We start from the raw sequence: 27,935 nt of genomic DNA, 5'->3' as shown, positions 1-27,935 counted from the left end.
ACCGGTCATCGGACCGGATAGTCTGCACATCGTATCGAATGACAACGGCCAATGATGCATAAACTTCGCAGCCTCCCGCGGAATGGTAGTCCGAAGTACCTTCTTTCCCCGCAAAAATATCCACAAGGCCACATGGAGATCACCTAACCAAGAAACGGAAAACCAAATCGACCACGTTCTAATCGACGGTAAATTCTTCTCCGACATCACGAACGTTGCAGTATGCCTGCGCTCAAAACTCTCGACGGTGTACAACACGCGTCGAAGTCGGACGCCGCGGCTTAACATTGGGCGGCTACAAGACGGTAGACTAGCCCAAGAATACGCGCAGCAGCTGGAAGTGGCACTCCCAACGGAAGAGCAACTAGGCGCAGCGTCTCTTGAAGATGGCTGGAGAGATATTCGATCCGCCATTGGTAGCACCGCAACCGCTGCACTTGGCACGGTGCCCCCGGATCAGAGAAACGACTGGTATGACGGCGAATGTGAGCAGTTAGTGGAAGAGAAGAATGCAGCATGGGCGAGATTGCTGCAACACCGCACGAAGGCGAACGAGGCACGTTATAAAAAGGCGGAAAAAGCGCCAACAGGAAGATCAAGACCGTGAAGAGACGGAGCAACTGTACCGCAATAATAATACACGAAACTTTTATGAGAAGTTGAACCGTTCACGTAAGGGCCACGTGCCACAGCCTGATATGTGTTAGGACATAATCGGGAAACTTCTTACGAACGAGCGTGAGGTGATCCAAAGGTGGCGGTAGCACTAAGAGGAACACCTGAATGGTGATGTGGCAGACGAAGATGGCAGTATGGTGATGGACCTGGGAGAACGCGCGCAGGACATAATTTTACCGGCTCCGAATATCCAGGGTTGACCAACTACCAGAGGAGCTATTTAAACATGGTGGTGAGGCACTGGCTAGAGCGCTGCACTACCAAGATTTGGGAGGAGGAAGTTTTGCCGCAGGAGTGGATTTAAGGTGTCGTGTGTCCCATCTACAAAAAGGGCGATAAGCTGGATTGTAGCAACTACCGCGCAATCACCTGGCTGAACTCCGCCTACAAGGTACTCTCCCAAATTTTATGCCGTCGACTAGCACCAATTGCAAGGGAGTTCGTGGGGCAGTACCAGACAGGTTTTATGGGCGAACGCTCCACCACGGACCAGGTGTTCGCCATTCGCCAAGTACTGCAGAAATGCCGCGAATACAACGTGCCCACATATCATCTATTCATCGACTTCAAAGCCGCATATGATACAATCGATCGAGACCAGCTATGGCAGCTAATGCACGAACACGGATTTCCGGATAAACTGATACGGTTGATCAAAGCGACGATGGATGGGGTGATGTGCGTAGTTCGAGATTCAGGGGCATTCTCGAGTCCCTTCGAAACGCGCAGAGGGCCTGCTATTCAACATCGCTTTGGAAGGAGTAATACGAAGAGCAGGGATTAACACGAGTGGTACAATTTTCAATAAGTCCGTCCAGCTATTTGGGTTCGCCGACGATATAGATATTATGGCACGTAACTTTGAGAAGATGGAGGAAGTCTACATCAGTCTGAAGAGGGAAGCTAAGCGGATCGGACTAGTCATCAACACGTCGAAGACAAAGTACATGATAGGAAGAGGTTCAAGAGAAGACAATGTGAGCCACCTACCGCGAGTTTGCATCGGTGGTGATGAAATCGAGGTGGTAGAAGAATTTGTGTACTTGGGCTCACTGGTGACTGCCGAAAATGACCCCAGCAGAGAAATTCGGAGACGCATAGTGGCTGGAAATCGTACGTAATTTGGACTCCGCAAGACGCTTCGATCGAATAGAGTTTACCGCCGTACCAAACTGACTATCTACAAAATGCTCAATAGACCGGTAGTCCTCTACGGACACGAGACCTGGACGATGCTCGTGGAGGACTAACGCGCACTTGGAGTTTTCGAAAGGAAAGTGCTGCGTACCATCTATGGTGCGGTGCAGATGGCGGACGGTACGTGAAGGAGGCGAATGAACCACGAGTTGCATCAGCTGTTGGGAGAACCATCCATCGTTCACACCGCGAAAAACGGACGGCTGCGATGGGCCGGGCACGTAGCCAGAATGTCGGACAGTAACCCGGTGAAAATGGTTCTCGAAAACGATCCGACGGCGTGGTGCGCAGCGGGCAAGGTGGATCGATCAGTTGGAAGATGACTTACGGACCCTCCGTAGACTGCGTGGTTGGCGACGTGTAGCCATGGACCGAGCCGAATGGAGAAGACTCTTATATACCGCACAGGCCACTTCGGCCTTAGTCTGATTAAATAATAATAAATGCAGCTCCAGTGACCCATTTCAGGCTGCCTGGTAACTCACGCCCAGTCCGAGGTTACTCTCACTTGCCCTGCCTGTTTATGCTACCATTATCAATTGGATAATAGATCCACAAACAAACTTCCGGATTTTTTAATCCAGCGCGCTTTTAATTTTGGAATCATATAAACACATATTGAAACAATCTCACCAAATTGAACCAATCACTTCCACGAACAATTTACTTCACTCTTTCAAAGCTATACTGAGTAATTCGATAAATAATGGATAAATAACAATCTATCTCTGGTATTATCACACAGCCACACATATTTCACCAAAGACATCCCCATATACTCAAACGACTTCGTGCACTCAATTAAGAAATACACTTTCACCAAACGCGTAAATTCCAAACTTCAGAACACTTTTCTAGTATGTACATACGCAAAATATAAACATCAGCCGAATCTGTTTCTTGCGCGAACGAACAAAAACGTGACAGCAAATTCAAAAGTAACCATCCGCGCGCATGGCTTGCTGCGATCCACAATATGATTGAATGAATGAATCAACTATATCACTTTCAGTATACCTAAATATGCTATTCATACTGCTTTATTTGTGATGTGGTTTAAACCTGAGACGTATAAACCATGATTGGACGAACAACCGCTTAGCTCAAGCGATGATTGGATACTCTATTTCAGATTTGGTGCATTTCGTCTGATTTTGACGTAGAACTACGTCTGCCTTTTCTATATTGGGGTAAACTTTAGGATTGCAAAAAATCGAAAAACGTCACGAGAATATCGTTATCTCAGCCGTTTCTCGACCATTCGATCAAAGTAGAGTCAACGCTTAATTCCCAATGTACACTGAAGTCGTTTTTTATGCGTTTTTTTACACGAATTGATTTTTATGCTATTTTTTTTCACTTGAATTTTGGGATTTCCGCGAGTCATTCAGTATGTACTATTGAAAACTGGCTAACAGTTTAGCAATCGGTTTTGTTGAATCAGTCAATCTCGTAAGTGCATCGCAAGCTTCTTCTTCTACAGCACTACATTCCAATTGGAACTCTACTTTGTTCGTGTCATTGCTATATGATTGCCTTAGAAATTATTTAAACACTACATTAAACGTTTCAATGAGTCAATGGATATTAGAATATCGAGTCATGGACTCGTGTCATATGAAACTTGTTCGATTACAATTGCGGAAGCTATCGGGCAGGTCATCAATCCTAAACAAAGAACATATGAACTAAACATGTACTCCCTCATATAGAAGCTTGGAAGGAAGCTTTATTTTAATTAGTCTGTATCTACTAACTATGCGTTATCCAGACTGGCGCCCATTCCAAACATTTTTGTCTGCCTACCAAACCATAATATAAATCGCCGGGTCAGGTCAATCACATTTCGTTTGCAACATACAACTTTGTTTCACTGAGAACATAGAACCAAAGCGGAAAGATCCTATCACTGCACAAAAACAATTTTTATTTTCAGTACCATTTAGACTACCTCATGCTGCATTCTCACAAGCGCAACCTATTTATTAGATACTATTCGAAGAGCCATGCACTTGAACTGTTTTGGTACGGATTTAGGCCAGCCAAAGAGGATGCGGACGGTAAAAGCGCCCAGCACAAACACAAAGGGCATCGAGGAAGGCCCCAATTAATAACCATTTAGTAATTTAAATAAATTTCAACCTGTCAGGAGAGGCAGCAAGCCGTCCGAGAATGAAAGTCATTCGCATTTTCAAACGAACGACGAACGGCCCGAGAAGGTACGTCGTCTTGAAGAAATGGCCCTTTCAAGGGTCTCGGTTTGTATGCTGGTTTGCGGTACGAGCACCACCACCATCATACATTAGCTCATTTTTATCGCCACTCGATTCCGAGGTGCCCGAGAATGCTCCTCTGTCTAACACTTCTTCGGCTTCGTACTCGAGAGCTTGAACCCGGGTCCCGGACGCAACAGGTAGGTATCCTACCTGCATTGGCCTAGCACCTTCAAGGTGAAAGCGGATTGCATGCATCTGGTGTTGTAATATTTCTTTATGCTGTTGGAAACGACCGAACGAAGCATAGCAAGAATGATAAAAATTTCAATGATTGATGAGGAGTGAAGAGATGAAGACCTTGCCTGGGCCGCATTAAGCTGCTCAACTATATCCTAAATAAATTCGATCTACCTTCGTCTCGTCGTCGTCACAGATACAAAGGATCCGTTTTATGGCAGCTGTAAAAGTACCTGTTACGGAGGTTATTGTCTGCAATAAACACGAAGAAATAAATATTTTCCAGGACGAAAACCAACAAAAGACTCAGAGCCAGTGTAAACAATGGGCGGCTAGTCAAGAACCTTTTTATTGAAAGCTATTTTCGGAAAAAAAATGTTTTGCTCTATTCGATGCGTGTTAAACTTCAACTCCAATCAAGATAAAAATTAATGAATCTGCCAATTTCTCCACGCCAACGGGTGATATGGGCGAAGCGAATCTACCCATTTAACTGTCATCTATTCCCATTTGATCGATTAACCTCCGTTCACCAAGCAGCGATTAAATAGCAGTAAAATTATGTCACAAAAACATCACTCAATTGCTTCAATTAGCGTCGCTGCTTGTCAGCGCAACTGAGAACGGACGCGCCCACTTTGACGCGTCTGTTCTTTCTCAGCCGTATAGAGCTTGCTGACGTTTACTCATCCTTCTCTTTCAAGCGCATGGGGAGGATAGGATTTGTTTTCATCGGGAAACGCTTCGGAAGCGTTTCCCGATGAAAACAAATCCTATCTCCTCCGTGCGAGTGCAAGAGAAAGATGATTAACGTCAGCAAGCTCTATGGCCAGCCTACATGGGCAATTGAGTTTTCTGTTGTTGGCGCAGTTTGAGCGCAAAACCATAGCAACATCGCACCATATTCCCCGGTACCACAAAGCAATGCTCGCTTAGACCAATCGTCATCAATCTTATCTGCAGGCTCCTTCGTATAGCGAGATATTACTTTGAAACCACAGACAAAATATTAAGATATCAAACTGCGTAATTTATATACAGATATTGTAACACTGGCTAAAACAACTAAGCTGTAATGGACAGCATAACCCTAAAAAAGTCAACAACGGGAAACGTGTTGTGCAACTTTAGTAGAGTACCAATTGGGCATAAGGAAGCAAGAAATTTGAAAACAGTATGAACATAACCATTTATAAGACTTTATAATTCTTCCATTCACTTCTACAATAATCAATTTTTTTGTATTTTTGTATCAACTTCTTCAGTGTTTTGTTATAGTAAGTGGAAGAATTATAAAGTCTTATAAGTAATAACTGTGTAAAATTTCCGCTAAGATGCTCTAAAATAATTAATCATAAGCATAAGAAAATGGAGAAGTATTACGTCTGTTTGTTTGTGGCAAAACGGTAGCCCAAGCATAAGTGTGATCAATTAAAAAACGGGAGTCTGTGTGAATCGGAGAAAAGTGCTGCATAGCCAGAAACTGGGTTTCATAACGACAATTCCGTTGAAAGTGACGATATTTTTTTGTTCCTTCTCTACACTGTTCACAGAAGTAACATGTGATGCTAAGCGGGAATGAAAGTTACCCTGCACGTTATGAAATTTAATTTGTATCATAAGTTACATATATTTTTAGCAATGACAGCAATGAGATTCGATTTATGAACGAAATATGGCTGTTTTGTGTGTTAGAAGCTGGGTTAGAATCCGAAGCTAGAACGTTGAAATATTCGAAACATTACATATTTTAAAAGATGCCTCTCTAGTTCTTCGAAGTCGTTCCAGAATAACAACGACATTGGCTGAAAGGTTCCATCATCAGACACGTACGGTAAAAATCGGACTCATTGTTGTGGTCATCGACCGACTGCGTCACAGAATACCCGTGCGCGCACACCCCGACTGCTTTGATTAGATTGGAAACGTGTATCATTCATTGGTCGATTTCTGTGTGCAGTCGGGGCCGGAGGAGCTCAGTCAGATCCCGTTGTCCAGATCAGAAAAGATGCGCTCGATCACGATTAGTAATGCTCGGGAAGAGCCTCTACAAGAAGTCGTTCTGAAGCGATGTGTCGTCGTTTCGTCGTTTCGCCGTTGAGATTGGCGGCGGTGGGGCTGTAGAGGAGATGACGGTGGTCGGTAACACTTTGTTGAGGACAGAAAACCGGTGTCCAGCTGACGCGTTCGTCGTTGGGCGTGTTAACTGTTTCGGTTTATGGAAGAGCAAGGGCCGATGTAAACGGGCCATTTTTAAATGATGCAGAGGTATTGGATTTAGCTTTTTATTGGATGTTTCGTTGAAGTTGCATGAGTGTCGAAAGCAGATTAAGGCATATCATATGACTAAAAATGGAGCCAAGTATCCAAATATAACATTTTATGAAACAAAAAACGTTACGGGGCCCGTTCAGAAACCACGTGGTCATATAGAGGAAGACGGGGTTTGAAAAATGACCACGATAGGCCACATGAGGAGAGGATTTTAGCTCACAAACCAAGTGATTTTATTAAAATTTTATCCTTTTTACGCAAAAAGCTTTTGACGAATTACAATAGCGGTGTGAAAAATACACATCAATAAATCAATAAACACAAAGCGCACATTAAGATACTGTTTCCATAAAAAATAAGCGAAAAAAACATATTGCGTTTCAGTTTATTATGAGCCTATTAATAATTAAAAAAAATGAAAAAATATTTTAAGCTCTTTTTAGTGGAATGTATTCAATCGTTCTAAGACGAGTTAAGTAACTCCATTTAATTCCATAATTGGTAAAATTAAATGGAGTTACTTAACTCGTCTTATACGATTAAAAAAATTGGTTTGTTTTGTAATACATATACGAAAATATCTGAGATTATGATTATAATATATTATGAAAAATCGTCGCGCCACGCCAGTGTAGGCAATATAGTAAAACAGAATAATATCCAACGCATTATATCGTTTAGAAAATATCTTCAAATCCCATAAGACGGCTTCAGAGTTAATTTAATTGATCAATGATTCATCAAGAGCGAATCTTTACAATGCTGACGAGGATGAAACGGATCTGAAATATCTGGCATGAGATAGACTCCGTTGGTGAAGTTAAAAACTAGAAGTAAAGCGGTGAAGAATGAAACTTTCGAGAATATAATTTGGATGAAGTGTTCAAAAGCCGAATGTGAAGACTGAATTTTTCAAATGACAAGGCATTACCACTAAGTATATTTGCTTATTATTACGAATTCCTTGATGGAATATTGTGAATGCTGCAGTTTTATTTTGAACAATGATTTGTACTTTTGTACAGTCTGAATAAATAATTTAAAATGTAAGGGATGTTACTAATAGTCCCAGTCCATACGAGTCAAATATAGAAGATTCCATATCTCAGTCTACTTGAAATAGTGAACAAATAAAATGCAGGAAACGCATTAATAGCAAGTACATCAGATTTACAATCTCAGCCAATTGGGAGCGATTTCATGAAAAAAACCCTGATTAATCCACCTAGCGGTGATGGTGCCTTTCTCATGCATTATAAAAATAGTATTTTGGTCATTACTGTTGAGCCTATAGTCCGATCTGGCCAATTTTCTATAGGAAACAATGGAAGAGTATTCTGCGTCGAATGCAACTTGTTGTGAGTAAATTGGTTAGGATAAATGCCTGAAAAATGAGTGACACTTTTTAACGCGAGTATTTTTGGCCATAACTTCCGAGCCCATAGTCCGAGCCGGCCAATTTTCAATAGGAAACAATGGGACACGATTCTGCGTCGAATGCAACTTGTTGCGAGTGCCCGAAAAATGAGTGACACTTTTGCTATATTTTGGAACGTGGGTGCGCACACACACACACTCACACACACACACACACACACACACACACACACACACACACACACACACACACACACCCCTAGCACCCCATAGGGGGGTTCGAAGTGCCTGGCGTTTTAGCGTGCTGCAAATTCACAGTGCAGGTAACGCAGCTGGCTTGCTCGGCCTCGCCCGAGTGTTTGGTGTGCGCAGGTTTAGAGGAAACGGTGGAACACGTGTTGTTCGTGTGCCCGCGTTTTCGCACAATGCGTGACCACATGCTTGCCACATGTGGTCTCCCCAGTAACATTTTGGTTTTATAATGGTTTTAAGGTACTTTTGTAGAGTAAATAATGGTCTTCAAGAGCGTTATAAAACTAAAAATGTTACTTGGGCTGGTCACTACCGCGGACAACCTAGTTCGGAGGATGTGTAAAGATGAAGTTGGCTGGAACGCCGGTTTTATCGTCTCGGAGCTACACAGAAGGTGGCGCGTGGACTCAAGGATGGCTAGTTCAGGCGCAAATAAGAGGTGGTCCAAGGGATCGGAGTCGGCTTCATGGGTCATACCGGTGGTCATGCTCTGTGGTCAAACTCGATCCTTTTATCAAACAAGTGGCCGCGCGAAGAACAACATGGTATCGTCGCTTTCGCGGCGACGGTCAACCGGGCGGGTTCCGAGCCCGAGGACGGAAAGTTAAGGCTGAGGTAAGCGTAGGCACCGCGTCGGCAAGTCCCTCTGTGTGTTGGCGAACAGACCCTATCGCAGAGAGGTCAATTTGGGGTGCACGCGGCATCATCATTGTTGATACCAGTCGTGCAGAGGGAAGCAGGCGCGAAGTCTACCCTTCCCACCTTCCGAGGACATAGGGCGTGGTAAGGGCACTTGGAAAGCCGGCAATGCGCTGGCACGATACCATGGCGTTCTTCTAAAAAAGCGAGTCAGGATGTTCGATGCCGCAAGGACACGCAGCTAACCTCTAGGGTGCGTCGTACATTGCCCCCCCCCCCCCTTTGAAACATTACTTTCTGGTTGTACCGAAGGGACTATGGGCTTGGCGGCAATGGAAACGGTTTATTTAGTCCTGCCTCCCTCGTTTGCTGTTGGAGGTGGTCCCTAACCCCGCACTTCCTGGACAACCCAGGATGTCTGTTGAGCAGATTCCCCCTCCATTGCTTAAGAAGAAAAATCATTAGGGTTGTGTACAAGACACGACCGCCCGACGTAAATTACGTAAAACAGTTTGGTGAAATGAAGAATCTAGTGCCAGTGTAAGAATACATGTTTGCAGCAGCTCTCTACAATACGCGCTCGTTATTCTGCTACGAACGGCAACATAATTCTGCTACGACGTCGTACTTTGAACAAATTCGTCTCGCCTCAATCTTCCTATGTTTAAAATGGTGTCCATGAGAAGAATCGATTAATTCCCAATAATACATATTTCAAATCACTAACGACCACACGACCCACGCCGTGGGCTGGGATAACAAAACCTAATAATAATCTTTAAAAAAATCACTTGATAGCCACTGAAGCCATCCATGCGAATACATATTTGTAGCATCTCCCTCCGACGCGCGCTCGTGATTCTGCTACGGACGCCAGGCAACTTTATGGCGTCTCCAAGCGGTTAATTTGCACTTTGAAAATAGCTCGCCTCGCCTCAATCTTCCTTTGTATAGAATGGAAGCCCTGAGAAGAACCGATTTTTCCAATATCCCATATGTATTTGGAATAAAATTTGCTCAGCAACTCCGCCGATGCTTAGAGATGTCGTAAAATCTCGATTAATCGATTAGTAACTAATCGATTACTCTCGATTCTTGACGATTATTGAATCGATTCATCGTTGAGTAGTAATCGAATCAAATTTAATCGATTATCATAACGATGAATCGATTGATTGAAGTAATCGGAATCTAATAGTTGTCGTAAAATCCCGATTAATCGATTACTCTCGATTCTTGTCGATTATTGAATCGATTAATCGTTGGGAAGTAATCGATTTAAAAATTTATCGATTATCACAACAAATAATCGATTAATCGAAGTAATCGATTAATTTGCGACATATCTACCGATGCTGGGACCGCTCTCCGCGATATTTCAAATGAAATGCCACGCGCGCGGGGGAAAGCAGTTTTCTTATAATCAATAAAGATGGCCCATTAGTACCGCCTCTTTGTTGTCCGGTATGACTGCAAATTGTGTACACGTCACACACTTACTAAAGGGGCGTGACTACAGGTTTAACTTTATTGATTACAAGAAAACAGTTCTTCCGCGCGCGCGAGTCATTTCGTTCGAGATGTCGCGAAAAGCAGATCGTAGTCCCACCATCGGCTTCGGCGGAGCTGCTACCGGAAATTTCATTCCCATCGATGGTGTGGTTCATGCGGTCGTTCGCGCTCAGATTAAATTTTCTTGTCTGAAGTACTAATGATTGGCTACCATCAGAGAAAGTAGCTCTTAAGTCACAACTTGAGGCGAGATGAATTTTGTTCAAAGTAAAATTTAATTGCTTGGTGATGGCAGATTGTTTTCCATCGGTAGCAGAATCACAAGTGCGCGTTATAAAAAGACGCTGCCAATAATTATTCGCCTGGATAGCAGTAACAGTCAAGTGAAATTTCCCATCAAGATTATAATTCTAGTAGGTAGCCTGCTACTTGTTTAAGGTTTTATTTCCATCTATGCGAATACATATTTGCAGCTTCTCCTTCTGAAGCGCGCTCGGACCGGCACTAATGCTATGATTCCGCTACCGATACCAAACAATTATGCTTTGTTCTATGGAAAAAGTTCGTCTTTCTCAATCACTTATCAATCACTGAATCATTGTTCAAAATTAAATCCACAGCAAGAAGAGTAGTTAAGTGCTACACAAACATCATATAATTGAGCTCAGAATCACGCTAGAATATTTCACTGAAAAATTTTCTAGTTCCTACCGATTCCTAGACAAATTATTTCAACTTAACCTTCCTCCCAAACGTAATGGTGGTTCTGAAAAGATCCGATTCATTCCCAATTATGTGCCTCACCAACAACAACTACTGGACTGCGCGACAGCCATCTGATGATTCGGCTCTACGCACGCCGTTAATTGCCAGATCCAAAAATGCTGCTTGTAACACGGATGTAAAGATGTACTGCTGTTGCCACGACCGCCACCACCATCGAACGAAAAATTTTCATCCGCACCACCTCAGCCGTTGTCGCTAGGACCGCTTCTGGACGCCTTGATCCGCTTTCCATGAAATCCAGAATGAAAATGACGCGCGCACGCGAAACACGGGGCTTCTTATACACAGGGAAAACGAAGCAGCGGATCAAAAGGCCCGTACCTTACTGCAATCTGATGTCCGTGTTGGGGATTTATGAACGGAATTGAATTTTCCACCCGATTTGGAAAGAAATAACATTTTCAATAGTTTAACGTTGATAATCAATAGTATCAATAGAATTGGCAAATTGCTGGAGAGTTTCCGAATCTATTGATAAGCAAATCTCGAAAATCCATCGAAAGATAAAGACGCTATTAGCGTTTGAAATCTATCCTAATTTCGTGACGGTCTCGAATTTGGAAATTTCGGTTTTACACCCTGTATCTGAGTCTTCCCCTTAGACGTAGTTTACGTCAAAAAAAACACATACACACAGACATCATCTCAATTCATCGAACGTCGAACTGAGTCGATTGTTATATAACACTATGGGTCTCCGGGCCTTCTATAAAAAGTTCATTTTTGGAACGATCATATAGCCTTTACGTATACTTTGTATACGAGAAAGGCAAAAACGAAATACAGAAATAGAGACAAAATGTAGGGAATCACACTAAGAGGAATTCCAGCCCCTTAATTAAAGGAGATTCAGTCCAAATAAAGAATTAAAACTACAAAATGTCATTGATACCTGCTAGATTTTTGTTAAGATTATCGGCCAATCGACCAATCATTGTTCTCTTAGAATGGAACTCATGGTGCTGATAGAACCCTCTGAAGTTTGGAGAACAAGTCCCAATACGGTAGTACGATTCATCAGAACCATAATTCCGTATTGGGAAAAGACATAGTAATGGTGCGTCAACTTGACATAGCTACATTAAATGGGGCATATATCACAATAGATCTAACAAATGGTCGCAGTGATTAAAATACCTAACACGGAAAAAAAATCATTAGAAGAATAGGGAAAATGACGTCTTTGGCAGGTTTTGCTCTGTTATTGTCAGGGGGTTTTTTGTTGCCCAAATTTTATTCTTTGATATGCAAAGTATGTTTAGGCCAAATTTGAGCATAATTAGTTATAGAAAACCCCCTAACAATAATAGAACAAAACCTGCCGAAGCCGTCATTTCCCCTACTTGAATTTGATGTTTATAAAGTACAGAACCTTAAATAAATATTCTGAATAAGTTGATTAATAACATCCTGGAGCGGACTGAAAATCGAACTCGCCATCTTCGGATTGGCAATCCTACGCTACATAGCCCAACTGGATTCACTCCAACAGGTGCAATCAGTAGAAAGGATCCAGTTTTTTTTAGCTGTACAGTCTCACTCTTTACCCCCTTGCGAAGCAATCAAATTGAAGCATTGCGTTGGGCTCGGTCTAACGTTATCCTTGCTTATTTCGTAGTGACTGATTGTCATCGGAACATTTCCGTCTTCAAAATAGGAAAACTTTTCTCGGGATTGTTCCCATGTAGGGTCGATATTCAAGATTGCTCAAACATATTAGCACTTAGGGTTTGTTCACAAATAACGTAACGCTTTTGGGGGGATGGGGAGGACTTGCATTATACTTTGTTACACTAAAAGGTGAGGTAGGGGGTGGGTACTACCAAATGTTACGCATAACGTGAATAAAAATTTATTGACTGTCTTTTTTTTAATCACTGATTGAAGTAATTGCTGTTTATCGTTATCGAATATTAGTCATTATCGAAATCAAGCATTCTGACATAGCGGGACTGATATGCGTAAAATACCAAGCGAATATTGTATTTCTCGACACCACAGTTCCGCAAAACTATGTAAATGGTTATGATCACAAATTCTATTTTCGTTTCGACTAGCTGCATTCTTGATATCCTTGATTTTTGATCATAACAGTGTTCACAAATACCAAAACCCAAATGCTCCAGAGAAGGAAAAAAAATCTGCCTTTTAAATTTTCTCAGTTACGCGTCACATGGGGGAGGCAGGGGTTACCAAAAATGTTACTTTTTGTTACGAGGGGGAGGGAGGGGGTCAAAAACTCGGATTTTTGCGTTACGTAATTTGTGAACAGATGCCTGCGGTATATAATTCGGGCCTGGTGGCCTCACAACTGGATCTCAAACAACGAGCTCCATCGTCGTTGTTACCAGAGGCCGATAGCAACAGAAATTCGGGATCGGAAGTGGGGCTGGGTCAGCCACACTCTACGTAGGGGCGGAAACGAAATCTGTAAGCAAGCATTAGACTGGAACACAGCGGGACATCGCAGCAGAGGCAGACCCAGAGGCTCATGGCGGCGAAGCCTCAATAAAGAAATAAAAGAAGTCGACCGAAATCTAACCTGGCAACAGGTTAAAGCGATAGCCGGGCATCGCTCAGGATGGAGATCTTTCAAGTCGGCCCTTTGCACCACCGGAGGTGTACAGGATCCATAAGTAAGTAATTTGTGAACAGACCCTTAACAGCCAAGTAATCAGCTTAATAATTTGAAATATTCTGAAAAATAAAAAGTTCATAACATGGAACTGATTCTATTTTGAATCAATAAAAGTTCAATTCAGATAAAATGCGGAAATGGTAGTCTCAGGATTGGAAACAGTCAAAAATATGTATAATAACAGCCAATTGCCATTATGACGAGTATGGAAATCTGTATAGGGCACTGTGCCTATGAATCTCTTTCTTTTTTGGATTATCATTAAAGTTAAGATATAACAAGACCAGTAACTATAAATTTTGACGGTCAGTTGTCTTGTTGTTATCTAGGGTTGTGGATGAGCGCTGAAATAGAGCTAGCCAAAACTTTTGAGTGAATCTACGGAATTGATGTTGAAGCAATGGGGCCCTCCTTAGGCTAGTGGTAAGCTATAAAGCAAGACCTTGCTGAGGATGGCTGGGTTCGATTCCCGGTGCCGGTCTAGACAATTTTCGGTTTTGGAAATTGTCTCGACTTCCCTGGGCATTAAAGTATCATCGTGTCATGATATACGAATGCAGAAATAGTATCTTGGCTTAGAAACCTCGCGGTTAATAACTGTGGAAGTGCTGAATGAACACTAACCAGCGAGGCGGCATTGTCCCAGTGTGGGATGTAATGCCAATAAGAAGATCATCATTAGCAGTTTAGTTTACGATATGGGCGAACAATTGAGAGATACCTACTAATTTGATTCGGAAAATATTGGACAAACCATGCACTTCTTGATATAAAAAGCATTGAACAGTTGTACATTGTTATCCAATCGGTCCGAAATTAATTTATCTGATCACACACTGCATGTAAATTTGCTTAATTCATCAAGTTGAGTCAATTGGTCTCCGAGCCTTCTATAAGAAGTATGTTTTTGGAGTGATTCTACAGCCTTCAAGTACACTAAGTGTACGAAAAAGGCAAGATAGAACAAGCTTGTAGCGACATATTTGGCTTGTTGATTTCAACATTTTCTCTCGATGACAGCGATAGTAAATATATGTAAAACTCCAATTTAAATTACGTAGCACGCACTGTATTTTTTGAATTTCGAAGAATATCTAGGGGAACTGCTCCTGGATTTCATCTCAAAGCTCCGATGTTCTTCCCATCAAAAACAAAACAATGGAAAGGTAGGGGAAAAGACGGCTTTGGCAGGTTTTGTTCTATTATTGGCAGGGGGGTTTTTGTCTACCGAATTTTATGAAATTTGGCCACAATATTCTTTGATATGCAAAGAATGTTTAGGCCAAATTTGAGCATAATCAGTCATAAAAAAAACCCTGACAATAATAGAACAAAACCTGCAAAAGCTGTTATTCCCTCTATTTGCATTGTTTCTCATTTTTGTATTTTTTTTTCAGCAGTGAGCACGCATGTTGACAAAAAGAAGCTACGCAATAAGTACCGTATTTATTTGTTTCGCGATGAGATGAATATATGTTTAGTGAGATGGAAATCGGGACAGTTCCCCTACTAGGAAGGCTTCAAAATGCTCACGTATGTACACAAAATCCTTCCCTTCCTAATGTGCTCAACTATAGTTGCAGAATTTCGCCTCGTAATTTCGTTGAGTCACATCACATCCACTATTGTAAGAAACTGCAGCGTACCTTCTAATGCATATGGAACTACTTCATTGCAATTAGCTCCATTCGTGTTTATTGTATGAATCATCAACAAACGTACCGCGCTGCGCGACTCGCATCCGTTCGTCACCACCCCATCTTATGATTTAACCATAAAATCTGCAAACCCCATCGCCTTCGCCACCAACTTCGATTAACTCTTTTGTTCTTTTTTTATTAGCAAGCTGTAGTGGGCTACGTCGCATAACTGCACGTCTTCACCACATACACATAGGAGCATCGAAAGGAATATGCTTTTTGTTGAATTGATGAAGAAATGCGCCGTTTTCCGTTCAAAGAAGATCAACACTGCCCTGACCATAGACGATGGAACACTTCTCATCTCCATCGAGTGAGGAGAAAAAAACCGATGATATGGGTGGATTTGGTAAGCAACATGATAATTGGAGGCATATAGAATAAAATGTTTGATTTTGGATTTTTAGATACTGACCTGTTGGCAAGATAGCGTTGTTCTCGCGACGCCAGGTAATCTGTGGCGGCGGGTAGCCGGAGGCGTAGCATTCCATCTGAACGGACTGACCTTCGGACACCACAAGCGACTGGGTGGAGTTGTCGGAGATAATGGGCGGACGACGAACCTGCAGTTCAACGTCAGCCGTTATCTTGTTGGTCACCGAAAGCACAACCTGACACTGGTAGATTCCGGCATCGGTCTCCTGAATGTCCTTAATTTGAAGGATGTAGCTGGATGACGACGGGTCATATCGGAGCGCGAAACGGGAATCCTTCAGAACGAGGGCGCTGCCCGTCGAAAGGAACACCACATCGGACCGATCACGTCCGGTCTTGATCCAGTGAACGGAGTATTCTTTGGCATACTGGACGGAACATTCGAGCTCTACTGTACCACCGATGTCCTTAATCTGTTCCTGTGTTATATACGAGATAGACGGAGTTCTCTGGGCAACGCAAACAAGTGGCAACAGCACAGCCATCAACGCAAACGCGTTCAATTTTACACGACCCATGTTCACAGCACTTCCCAGGGATCACTTGCACAAAAAAACTCGTTGTCCCGGAACTTCAATAAACTCACAGTTCAATTATTATCCCGAAAAACTTCAAAAATTTCGCCACTTGACCAAGCTTAAATCACCACACCCAGCTATGACTGTTTTCTTATTCGTTGTCGCGACCAATAAACAAGTATTGATGGGGAGGTTGCCCACTAAACCACTATTCTACACAGCGGCTATTACACGTCTCACGAGCACACCGAACCAGTTTTGGGCCGATTACGGATTCGCGGTACCTTAACAGAGAGCCACGGCGGAGCAAACCGATCCAGTCGACGAACAAACTGCTAATGAATCCAGCGAACGAACGAAACCACTACTCTGAAGCGCGCGGTTCGATATATGGTGCATAAACCGCCAGGCAGTCAGCCAGCAGTTAGTCGGTGGCTGGTTTGTTTGGATCTGCCTCCGTACGCAACACAGCCATTCGTTTCAGCTTGCTTATACGCCTGTGTTGTGCTGTGGACGCATGTAGATATAAGCAACACGTGAAAGGTCTGTTTCATATTTATGGCGTGGAAGCTTGCTTGCAAGTTGGGAAAGGAAGGTCGAATCTAGGTGTCCGAATGCAGGAAAGAGACCGACAGATGGGGAAGAACATTGTAAGCTTTTTTTCCGAAAAGGTGTGTATTCGCGAAGTCGAAGCAAATTCTGCTCTTCCCTCCTATGGGAAATCCCGTTGCTATCTGTCAGAGTTTGAGTGAAACATGGCCGCCATCTCCTCCTCTCTGTTGCTCTACTGTAAAAACCCATGAAGAACTGTCATTGTTTGTGTGAAGAATTTTGCTTCGACTTCGCGAATTGCAGTGTGGGTGTGAATTTATGCTTTTTTCATGAAAGTTTTTACAAATCAAGCAAGACACGTGAGATGGTTAGAAAACCAACTTTGAATATATTGAATGATGATGATGATGGTCCAGCCATATACCCCTACAAAGGTTTGAGCTAGACGATTTATCTTAAGGATAATTAATAATGATCAATTTTAATCAGATTTGGCAAACAATAAACGATCCGATTATTTCCACAGATATAAATAACATTAACATATAACATCGCTATACATCAAAAAACATAAGTTAGTAAAAAGAAACAGTTGAATTCCACCACAGAGTTTTGCAAGCATCATCAGTGATACAGCGAGTCCGATTAAGATACAAAACTTGTGATATCTCTCGGTGCCTCATGCCAAAAGTTTCGTCAAGAAGCGCGTACTCAAACTATTCTCGCTAGTACCAATCAATTTAATTTACTAGAAAAAAAAACTCAAAGGTGCAGCCCAATCGGGTTGTAGGCAAAGGTGACGTAGGACTACGTAGAGATACGAAATGGATGGTATTTACCATAATAATTTGTGTCTCTTTATCAACATTGAGCAAACTGCTCGGAGGTCAACTGAATCAAGAAGGCGAATAGTTGCTCCTAGTTGGATGGACTTTGAGTCTCTAACCTACTATAATACTAGGACAGAGCCGCCTTGCAGCTTAGTGTTCATTAAGTACTTCCACAGTTGTTAACTGCGAGGTTTATCAGTCCGGTTACCATTTTTGCGTTCGTTTATCATGAGGCTAACAAGATGATACTTTTATGCCCAGGAAAGTCGAGATAATTTCCAATCCGAAAATTGGCTAGACCAGCACCGGGAATCGAACTCAGCCACCCTCAGCATGGTCTTGCTTTGTAGCCGCGCGTCTTATCTCACGGCTAAGGAGGGCCCCAATTCTAGAAGACAGCATTCTCAAAAATGTCCGAAATAATGGAGAAATAAGTAAAATCAGAAGTGGCATTTATTTTCAACGTTTGGTTTTCGCCCGCGATGAGAACGTACGTGGCAAAGTGAGGAGAACTTCAAGAAATAATTACACATAGGGTAAAGTGCCCAATAGTGGACCCCCAACCAATAGTGGACCCTCCAGCCATTTTTGATTACGTGCATTGGAAATGCTATGGAAAGTAAAATTAAATGATTTTTTACAATTCTATAAAAAATAAACACGAGAGTGTCCATTATAGGAATATTTTGAAGGGTCCATAATAGGGAAGAAGAACGTCCCGAAACGGAACATAAAAATCAAATGAAGTGTCGACTATACGGAAGCAAATTCCTATTATGGACCCCCCGAGGGTCTACTATAGGGCGAATTCAGTCAGACTTTAAAATGTTTATTTCAACGAATAACGTCGTGTATTTGAGTGTTTTATGTATGTATCGTGAAGAGGAGATGCAGAACTTGGTATTAGATGTCAAGCAGAATTAATATGTCGAAAATTTGTACTCCTTATTACAAAAAGAGCAAAATTTCGCTACTAGGGGGTCCACTATTGTGCATTTTACCCTAGTTCTTTTCAGGACTTAAACTATTTATCCAAGAAGAGGTATTGGCGTCTTCATCGATTTGGCTGTCATCGACGGAAAGTGAAATTTTCTGGCAAAATTATTTGGTTTTGTTTCTGTCAGTCATTAGAATTGAAATCTGTTTTTTTTTTTCCAAGCCACCATTTTATACAAAAAACCCAGATTAATCCACCTAGCGGTGATAGTGCCTTTCTCGTTTCTTTCGAGTGAGTAATATCTACGCACTTTGTGTGAAAAAAAAGTATTTTGACCATAACTTCTGATATGGACTTTCCGATACTTCAAAATATCGATATTTGATTCGATACGATAATCGAATCAAATTATCGATATCACCGATACATTGGAATGAAAATAACGATATATCGGAAAATCAAATGATATTTTAAAAATGAAAATGTTTAAAATATATTTTATGTATTTATTCATTTACTATCGTATTACCGTGTTACCAATTTACAATAATTATTAGAAATGACTATTTTTAATCCAATCCGCTTCTAGAGTGTGCCAGTCCAACAATCATCGGCGGCGCCGTACGTCGTAGTTTTACCCGGTAGAGACAGCGTTTACGGCACCTCACTGACCTCACTATTTTCCGTTCGTTAGAAAAAATCAACTGAAGTTTCGAGAAATTTGCTGTTTTTTTTCTGTATTTCTCCTCGGGTTATTCTGTTTTTTGACAATATTAAATTCTCTCTTCAGAATTTCCAAGGAAGTTTTTGAAGTTTGAATTTAATTCTTAAATAAAATTCAGAATTTTTACAAGAAAATCCATTAAAATATTCTTAACTAAAAAGGAACTTTTCTTAAACTTTCACGAGAAATTATCCTCTTTGTTTATATGGAATTCTCTTGGATTTCTTCAGGAAATTCTCCTTGATTTTCACAGGCATTCTTCAAAATTATCGCAAAAAGTTCCATCAGAAAAAAAATCAAAATTATCATCAGGAAACCCTAGAAATGTTTTCAGGAAATTCTGTTTAATTCCTTCAGGGCATTATTTTGAAGAAAATTTTCATATGTTTTCCAATACTTTTAACTCCTATTTCCACAAATCTCTTCCTAATTTCTAAGTTGATTTATCTAATTTATCATGGGAAAACGCCACATAGATAATTGCATTTGCAAAAGGATTTAAGGACCAGCGGCCTGACAGATGTTGCACAATGGTGCATCAATGCAAAGTGTCGAGTTGTCAAAACTATTTGTGATGACAGCGCACACCTTACTCCATCCGCTCTACCGAGAAAAATCCTCTAAATCAGTAATAAAACCGCATTCTGGATCCATTTTGAAAGAGGTATTTTTCTTCACAAAATACAATACAATTGTTATTTTTGTGTTACTATGTTCTGATACAATATGATACAAAAATATCGATATGACCGATATGTTGAAAGCTAAATATCGATACAAAAATATCGAATATCGAAACCAAAATATCGATATTCCGATATATCGTCCCTAAGCTCTGAGCCTATGGGTCTCCGGAACTGCTATCAAAAGTTCGTTTTTGGAGCGAACATATAGCCTTTACGTATACTTTGTATACGAGAAAGGCAAAAAAAAAACTTATGAGCGTAGACATATCAATCAATCCTACAAAAATCCAAATGTCTTCTAAATCTTTCGCATCTACATCCAGTTACCATTTTCTCGGGATATTACCGCGGATACTATAGGACCTCTTTATGAAACTTAGTACGTATGTGCGCTATGAACGGGTAGCGTGACCAATCAACTATACCTCATGGTTACACTAGCGGGTAAGGACTTGGCCACTGTATTGACAGCACGGTTCTATTCTCGGCTACAGGTTACTCCAGCCCAGTGTATGAGATAGCTATATATGGTCTGGGTTATGCTAAATCGCACCAAGCGCCATTGAAAAGTTATTGTTTATTTCCGTTTGCTTTTACGGACTCTCTCTATCTTATTGGCATTACATCCCCACACTAGGACAGAGCCGCCTCGCGGCTTAGTGTTCATTAAGCACTTCCACAGTTATTAACTGCGAGGTTTCTAAGCCAGGTTACCATTTTTGCATTCGTATATCATGAGGCTAGCACGATGATACTTTTATGCCCAGGGAAGTCAAGACAATTTCCAATCCGAAAATTGCCTAGATCGGCACCGGAAATCGAAACCAGCCACCCTCAGCATGGTCTGGCTTTGTAGCAGCGCATCTTAGGGCTTTTACGGACTAAGTATCGCAAATTCATCAAAAAGGTGTTTCACTGAACCATGACCATCGGCCATTTGAAGCAGCGAGAGATCTCGGATTGCCTGGTTTGACGTTGTGCCATTTCTACGAGCGACAGCGCTTACAAAGAGTGATTACTCTGCAGAAAAGGACTGGGAAATTGGGGGTGACTTGAATGGATTTATTGACTCGGTAATACTGACGATGGACGCATAGTTGACCTTAAATTGAAACGATATCAACATGTTGTTAGTCAGTTTCGGAAGCTTGGAGTGATGGGTCAGTAAAGGTACAATGGAGTAACTTTGTTGCATTATTGTACTTCTGGCTAGTTCGCCTCGTAAACGTTGATAATCTTCTATATAGACTAACGCAAAATGAACTCCCCCAAGAAAGACTGTCATGCTATTATTTAGCCTATCGCCAAATCGTAGCCAGGATGTCCTGGCCATATTTTTTTCATACTACTTTTCAATGATGTATAACTCCTTTGTAACGTTCCTTGTTCCAAATGCGAATAGGAAACTCCCAGGGTCGTTTTATGCGAATTGTTTACATTTCGATACAGGGAAGGGTCAGCATAATCACAACATAATTTTAGATGAACTCTCGAGGTTCATTTACCAGGGTTGAAACCAACTTGCTAGCTCGATCTTACCTTTTCTACCCTCTGAAAGATTTCAGAAAACGAGGGGTGGGAAACTTTTGTTTTAAAAAGTTTGCATCGAATTTAGGGCGAAATTAATTAAGAGATGTGATTTCTAAGATCATCAAATTTCTTTTCCTAATAGAAAGCTAGGTGGTTTTAGGTAAATACAATTGTTGTACAAACATCATGCTATTTATTTAGCTTACTTTTGGATACCTAGCTAGATTTGCCTAACCTCGTGATCACGATTTACGTAACTGCCTATTGCACAAAATTTAGGTTTAATTAATAATACCAGCGCGACTTACGGTTTATCTGGATGCTGTGGATCGGTGGCTCACTTACGGTGATGGTGGGGAATCTCTGGATCGATCTGCTACACATAAAAGTCGCCCGAATGAACCAATAGTGATTGGCCAATCAACCGACTTGACGGTGGAGCGACGGTGGAGAACCTCTGGTGGGAAGCGCAACAATTATTTCCTCTTTCGCTACGTGGGGGGAAGACCGGGTCTATTATCGCCGGGGCCCGATTCACTTCAAGATATTCCAGCGATTGATTCGGCCTGTCGATTCAAGATGGCGTCTCCAACAATGGCGTCGAACTCCGGATCAGAATGGTCTAACAAAAGTCCCGAAAACGTGGTTGGACAATGGTGATGTCGAGGATCCCTCTTCTGCTATTTACCCCAAAGGAGTACCAGCAGGGCAGATTTCTGGCTCAGGGATTTGATTTGTTCTGGAAAATTCCAAATAGATGCAAGTTGGGCGTTTGGGACCAGTTTCTCCCGGAAATCCAGACGACTGGCCTAAACAAATGGAAAAAGGCCTCGTTAGGCCTGTTCAGGTTGATATTAGTGACCTGATAAGATTTCATTCGACGACTTTTACAATCATTTTGATCCATTTACCTTTTTCCACTAGGTTCAGTTGCACGCAATTCCCTTGGAATGCGAACCGCTTTTATTAGCCACACAGCACCCTGTATATAGTACATTTATTTTTAGGTTAAGTTTCTCTAACACTATTAACATTTCTTTACCTTTAATAATTTACTAACTGCACTACTAACACTTTATTTTAAGCTTTTTAACAATTGGCTTTTAAGGAACAACTATAACTAAAAGAATTAGAAACAAGAATTACTCAAAAATCACACATGCTTTTTATACAATTTTCACTACCTCGACTTTTAACACGCGCCGCGCACTTCTAACTTTCTTGAAGTCTTGAGCCAGAAAGAAAGAATTAGTTCAATCATGCTAGCAAGAAGTCTATATTTAATAAGTATTGGTAATTCATTTGTATTGAATAATGATTTTGACAGCCCCTCTAGTGTCCATATCGAAAACCATATTGATTTTATGAACTGAAATTCCCATATACGGTTTACCTTAAATTTGTTTCGAAAATGAACTCCCGCGACCTCAGACATAGATGGCAGCACCTATCCCATTAGACCAGTGGCGTATAAAGGAGGTCGCCCAAATTCCCGCATTTGGTGGAGCCAATGCGATAATTTTGAAACCATCGGTTACAGATGACAGCGGTCTATGTCTATTGATGATGATGAAACCGCGCTTGTTACAGGCTCGGTAAAAATCCATCGGGTGAGTGAATTCGAAAACAGCTGTACAGGTCTATACATAAAAATGAATTTCTGTCTGTCTGACCATTATAGACTCCGAAACTACTAAGCCGATCAGCGTGAAAATTTGTATGCAGAGGTTTTTTGGGCCGGGAAGGTTCTTAAGATGGTATGATACCCCTCCCCCTTTGGAAAGGGGTGCTCCCATACAAATGAAATACTAATTTCTGCATAACTCGAGAACTAATCAGAGAATAAATCAATTTTAGATGAAACGAAGTTCGTCGGGTCTAAATAACTGGAATAAATAACTGGTCTTTGATGATTCTGCGAGCGTTACGGCCCTTACAAATTTTAGAACCCTTCCATACAAAACACATTACGAGGGGTGGGCTTTTCGGTAAATGACAGCCGGTGTCACTGAGTACATCGAGAGTATTTCTCATGGCAAGTGGATACGGTGGGTCAGATTTTCATTGACTCTGTTTTGATTAGTGATTGTTGCGATTACCGGAGGTGCCAGCAGGGAGCCGCAATATTCTCGAGACACTCAAAAGGAAACCGAGAAGGAAACAATGGAACAGGATTCCGCGTCGAATGAAACTTGTTGCAAGCAAATCGGTTAAGAGTAAGTAAAAAATATGTTTTGGCCATAACTCTGAAGCCCATAGTCTGATTAAACCAATATTCGATAAGAAACAATGAGACAAGATTCTGTATCGGGCAAATCGGCTAAGAGTAAGTGTTTAAAAAATGAAAAAAAAAATTATTTTGGCCAATACTTCAAATCCCATAGTTCGAATCGACTAATTTTCTATACGAAACAATGGAACAAGATTCTGCGTCGAATGCAACTTGTTGCAGGCAAATCGGCTAAAAGTAAGTGCCTAAATAATGAGTGAGAATTTTTCTTGTCAACAAATGTATTTTGGCCATTACTTCGAATCCTATAGTTTGATTCGACCAATTTTCAATACGAAACAATGGGACAGCATTTCGCGTCGAACGAAACTTGTTGCAAGCAAATCGGTTAAGGATAAGTGCCTGAAAAATGAGTGAGAATTTTGTACGTGTTCATCATGTGAAAAGTGGATTTTGGCCTTAACTTCGAAACCCATAGTGCGATCTGTCCAATTTTCAATACGAAACAATGGGACATGATTCTGCGTTGAATGAAACTTGTTGCGAGTAAATCAGCTAAGAGTAAGTGTCTAAAAAGTGAGTGAGAATTTTTGTTGTAAAAAATATATTTTGGCCATAACTCCGAAGCCCATAGTCCGATTCAGCCAATTTTTAATACGAAACAATGGGACAAGATTTCGCGTCGAATGAAACTTGTTGCGAGCAAATCGGTTAAGCATAAGTGCCTAAAAAATGAGTGAGAATTTTGTACGTGTTTCTCATGTGAAAAAGTGGATTTTGGTCATAACTTCGAAACCCATAGTCCGATCTGTCCAATTTTCAATACGAAACAATGGGACATGATTCTGCGTTGAATGAAACTTGTTGCGAGTAAATCAGCTAAGATTAAGTGTCTAAAAGTGAGTGAGAATTTTTGTTGTCAAAAAATATATATTGGTCATAACCCCGAAGCCCATAGTCCGATTCGGCTAATTTTCAATACGAAACAATGGGACAAGATTCCGCGTCGAATGCACCTTGTTGCGAGCAAATCAGTTAATGATAAGTGCCTAAAATGAGTGAGATTATTTTGCACACACTTACACACACACACACACACACATACACACACACACATACACACACACACACAGGGGCAGCAGGGACAGCAGGAACAGCATGATGTCCAAGGGCTTGACGACCCCTCCCCAGCTGTCTGCGAGTCAGGAGAACTGCCTAGGGCGTGGTGGGATTTAGCAGTGGGCTCTGCTAAAATCCCTCCCAAAAACCACAAGTGCCCGTAAGCGGACTCTATCAAAGCGACTGTGTGCCGCTTCAAAGCACAAGCCCAGGGAGGGAGTGCCAATTGGCATGTGGAGTGTCCCTACTTCGGTAGGGTAGTGCGTGAGCTGCTTCGGCAGGGAGTGAGTGATCTGTTTGTGCTGAGGCAGGAGTGTCATAGCGTGTCGCCGCCGCTATGGTCACCTCGAAGCGCAGCAGAAGTCTGAGTATGGACTGCACATGCTAAGGTAAGAGTGTCGTAGCGTAGTATCGTTGATTAGTCCCCACATACCGCTATCGACACCTCGAGGCATGGCAGTGGAGTGTTAGAATAAGTTGTGGAGTGTACCTACTTCGGTAGGGTAGCGCGTGAGCTGCTTCGGCAGGGAGTGAGTGATCTGGTTGTGCTGAGGCAGGAGTGTAATAGCGTGTTGCCGCTATTGTCACCTCGAAGCGCAGCAGAAGTCTGAGTATGGACTGCACATGCTGAGGCAGGAGTCGAGGTATCCCATCGACACCTCGAGGCATTGCAGTGGAGTGTTAGAGTGAGCACCCGAAAAAGGGTCACATGGAGCGAATGGTCTTTGGAGAAGCTGCTTCGGCGGCAGGGTAGCAGTGGGTTGTACCCACACACCTACAGTTGTGCACATGTGGTGCATGGGGAGTGTCCCTGCTTCGGCAGGGTAGCGTATGGTCTGCTTCGGCAGTGGTGTGATTGATCTGCTCGTGCTGAGGCAGAGTGTCGTAGCGCAATATCTGTAGGCCCAGGCAGTTACCGCTATTGACACCTCGAGGCATGGCAGCGGAGCGTCCGGGAGAGCATCCAAGTAAGACTCAAATGGAGTGAATGGTGTGCGAGCACCCAAGTCAGTCTCGCGTGGGAAGAGTGCCTGTGTGAGCGATAATGAGTGAGTACGCTTAGTACTGCCGTCCCCCCAGAAGTAGTACTGCGAGGTAGTTCCTGGGGGAAACGATGGTGGAGCCCAAGGGAGTTTAGTCGGTATTACCGGTATGGTCGAGTCCGACACTCCAGTACACTTCCGTGTGGTAGTTTGGCAACTACAATGCACGTGTACTGGGTTAGTGTGTAAATGCATTCTCCTTTGTAAAAAAAAAAAAAAAAAAAAAAAACACACACATACACACACACATACACACAGACATCACTTCAATTCGTCGAGCTGAGTCGATCGGTATATAACACTATGGGTCTCCGGGACTCCTATAAAAAGTTCGTTTTTGGAGCGAACATATAGCCTTTACGTTTACTTTGTATACGAGAAAGGCAAAAAGTCAATCCGAGATAAATTTTCTTCAAAGTGTAAAACTTAATCGTTTTGCGACGGCAGAAAGCTACTCTTCGGTAGCAGAATGGCAAGCGCTCGATGGAAGGGATGATGCAATAAATTTGTTGAATGGATGTAATCACTAACAGCAACCAAGCTACCACGCCAAACCCGATGTCACCGAAACAGTCTATTTTCGCAATTAACTCTTTCTTTCCATAAAATGATGGTCCTGAGAAGAACCAATTTTCTTTTCCCAATGCGCCTTTCCAATAACTAACTGCATCCAATCGCTTGTCGACACCTTGCGTTGCAACTGTCATCCGACCGCCATTTGTAGAGGTGTGCGCCGGTCCGAAATTCGGCGGCGGCGGCGTTTGTCAGAAATTTAGTCGGCGGCGGCTGCGTTTTCGGCGTCACGCCGAAAGCCGTTTTAACCGGCGGCGGCGGCAACGTGAATCGGCGTGGCGATTTTATTATTCCGTTTTTTTAAGATTTTCTTTTGCTTTTTTTTTCGGGGTTCATTCATTTATTTAGTTTACATCTAGACAGATAACACTGAATCAACAATTTGACGCCACAATACACGGTTCGAGGCCGCATCTCTCCATCCTCGGATACGCCCCACGCAGACCAAGTTGCACCTGGTCTGCCCATCTCGCTCGCTGCGCTCCATGCCGTCTCGTACCTGCCGGATCGGAAGCGAACACCATCTTTGCAGGGTTGCTGTCCGGCATTCTTGCAACATGTCCTGCCCATCGTACCCTTCCGGCTTTAGCTACCTTCTGGATACTGGGTTCGCCGTAGAGTTGGGCGAGCTCATGGTTCATTCTTCGCCGCCACACACCGTCTTCTTGCACACCGCCAAATATGGTCCAAGCACCCGTCTCTCGAATAATCCGAGTGCTTGCAAGTCCTCCTCGAGCATTGTCCATGTTTCATGTCCGTAGAGGACAACCGGTCTTATAAGCGTCTTGTACATGACACATTTGGTGCGGTGGCGAATCTTTTTCGACCGCAGTTTTTCAGGAGCCCGTAGTAGACCCGACTTCCACAGATGATGCGCTTTCGTATTTCACGACTAACGTTGTTGTCAGCCGTTAGCAAGGATCCGAGGTAGACGAATTCCTCGACCACCTCGAAGGTATCCCCGTCTATCGTAACACTGCTTCCCAGGCGGGCCCTGTCGCGCTCGGTTCCGCCCACAAGCATGTACTTTGTCTTTGACGCATTCACCACCAGTCCAACTTTTGTTGCTTCACGTTTCAGGCGGGTGTACAGTGCAACCTTTGCAAATGTTAAGCCGACAATGTCCATGTCATCCGCGAAGCAAATAAATTGACTGGATCTGTTGAAAATCGTACCCCGGCTGTTACACCCGGCTCTCCGCATGACACCTTCTAGCGAAATGTTGAACACTAGGCACGAAAGTCCATCATCT

At 42.4% G+C, this 27,935-nt stretch overlaps 1 protein-coding gene across 1 annotated transcript in view; it reads right to left on the bottom strand.

Annotated features, from left to right (window-relative positions):
- The window catches only part of LOC134217985 (lachesin), a 60,909-nt gene extending 44,008 nt beyond the window's left edge, over positions 1–16,901 (bottom strand). Inside the window, exon 1 of the mRNA XM_062696850.1 lies at positions 15,922–16,901. Within this exon, the coding sequence (XP_062552834.1) occupies positions 15,922–16,459 (538 nt within the window). The 5' untranslated portion in view covers positions 16,460–16,901. The remainder of the gene's footprint in view (positions 1–15,921) is intronic.
- Positions 16,902–27,935: the final 11,034 nt, after the last annotated feature.

The sequence above is a fragment of the Armigeres subalbatus genome, chromosome 2, assembly GCF_024139115.2.
Source record: "Armigeres subalbatus isolate Guangzhou_Male chromosome 2, GZ_Asu_2, whole genome shotgun sequence".
Lineage (NCBI taxonomy): Eukaryota > Metazoa > Arthropoda > Insecta > Diptera > Culicidae > Armigeres > Armigeres subalbatus.
Note: the sequence above shows the minus strand (reverse complement) of the source record. Positions and strands in the feature narration are given on the sequence as shown.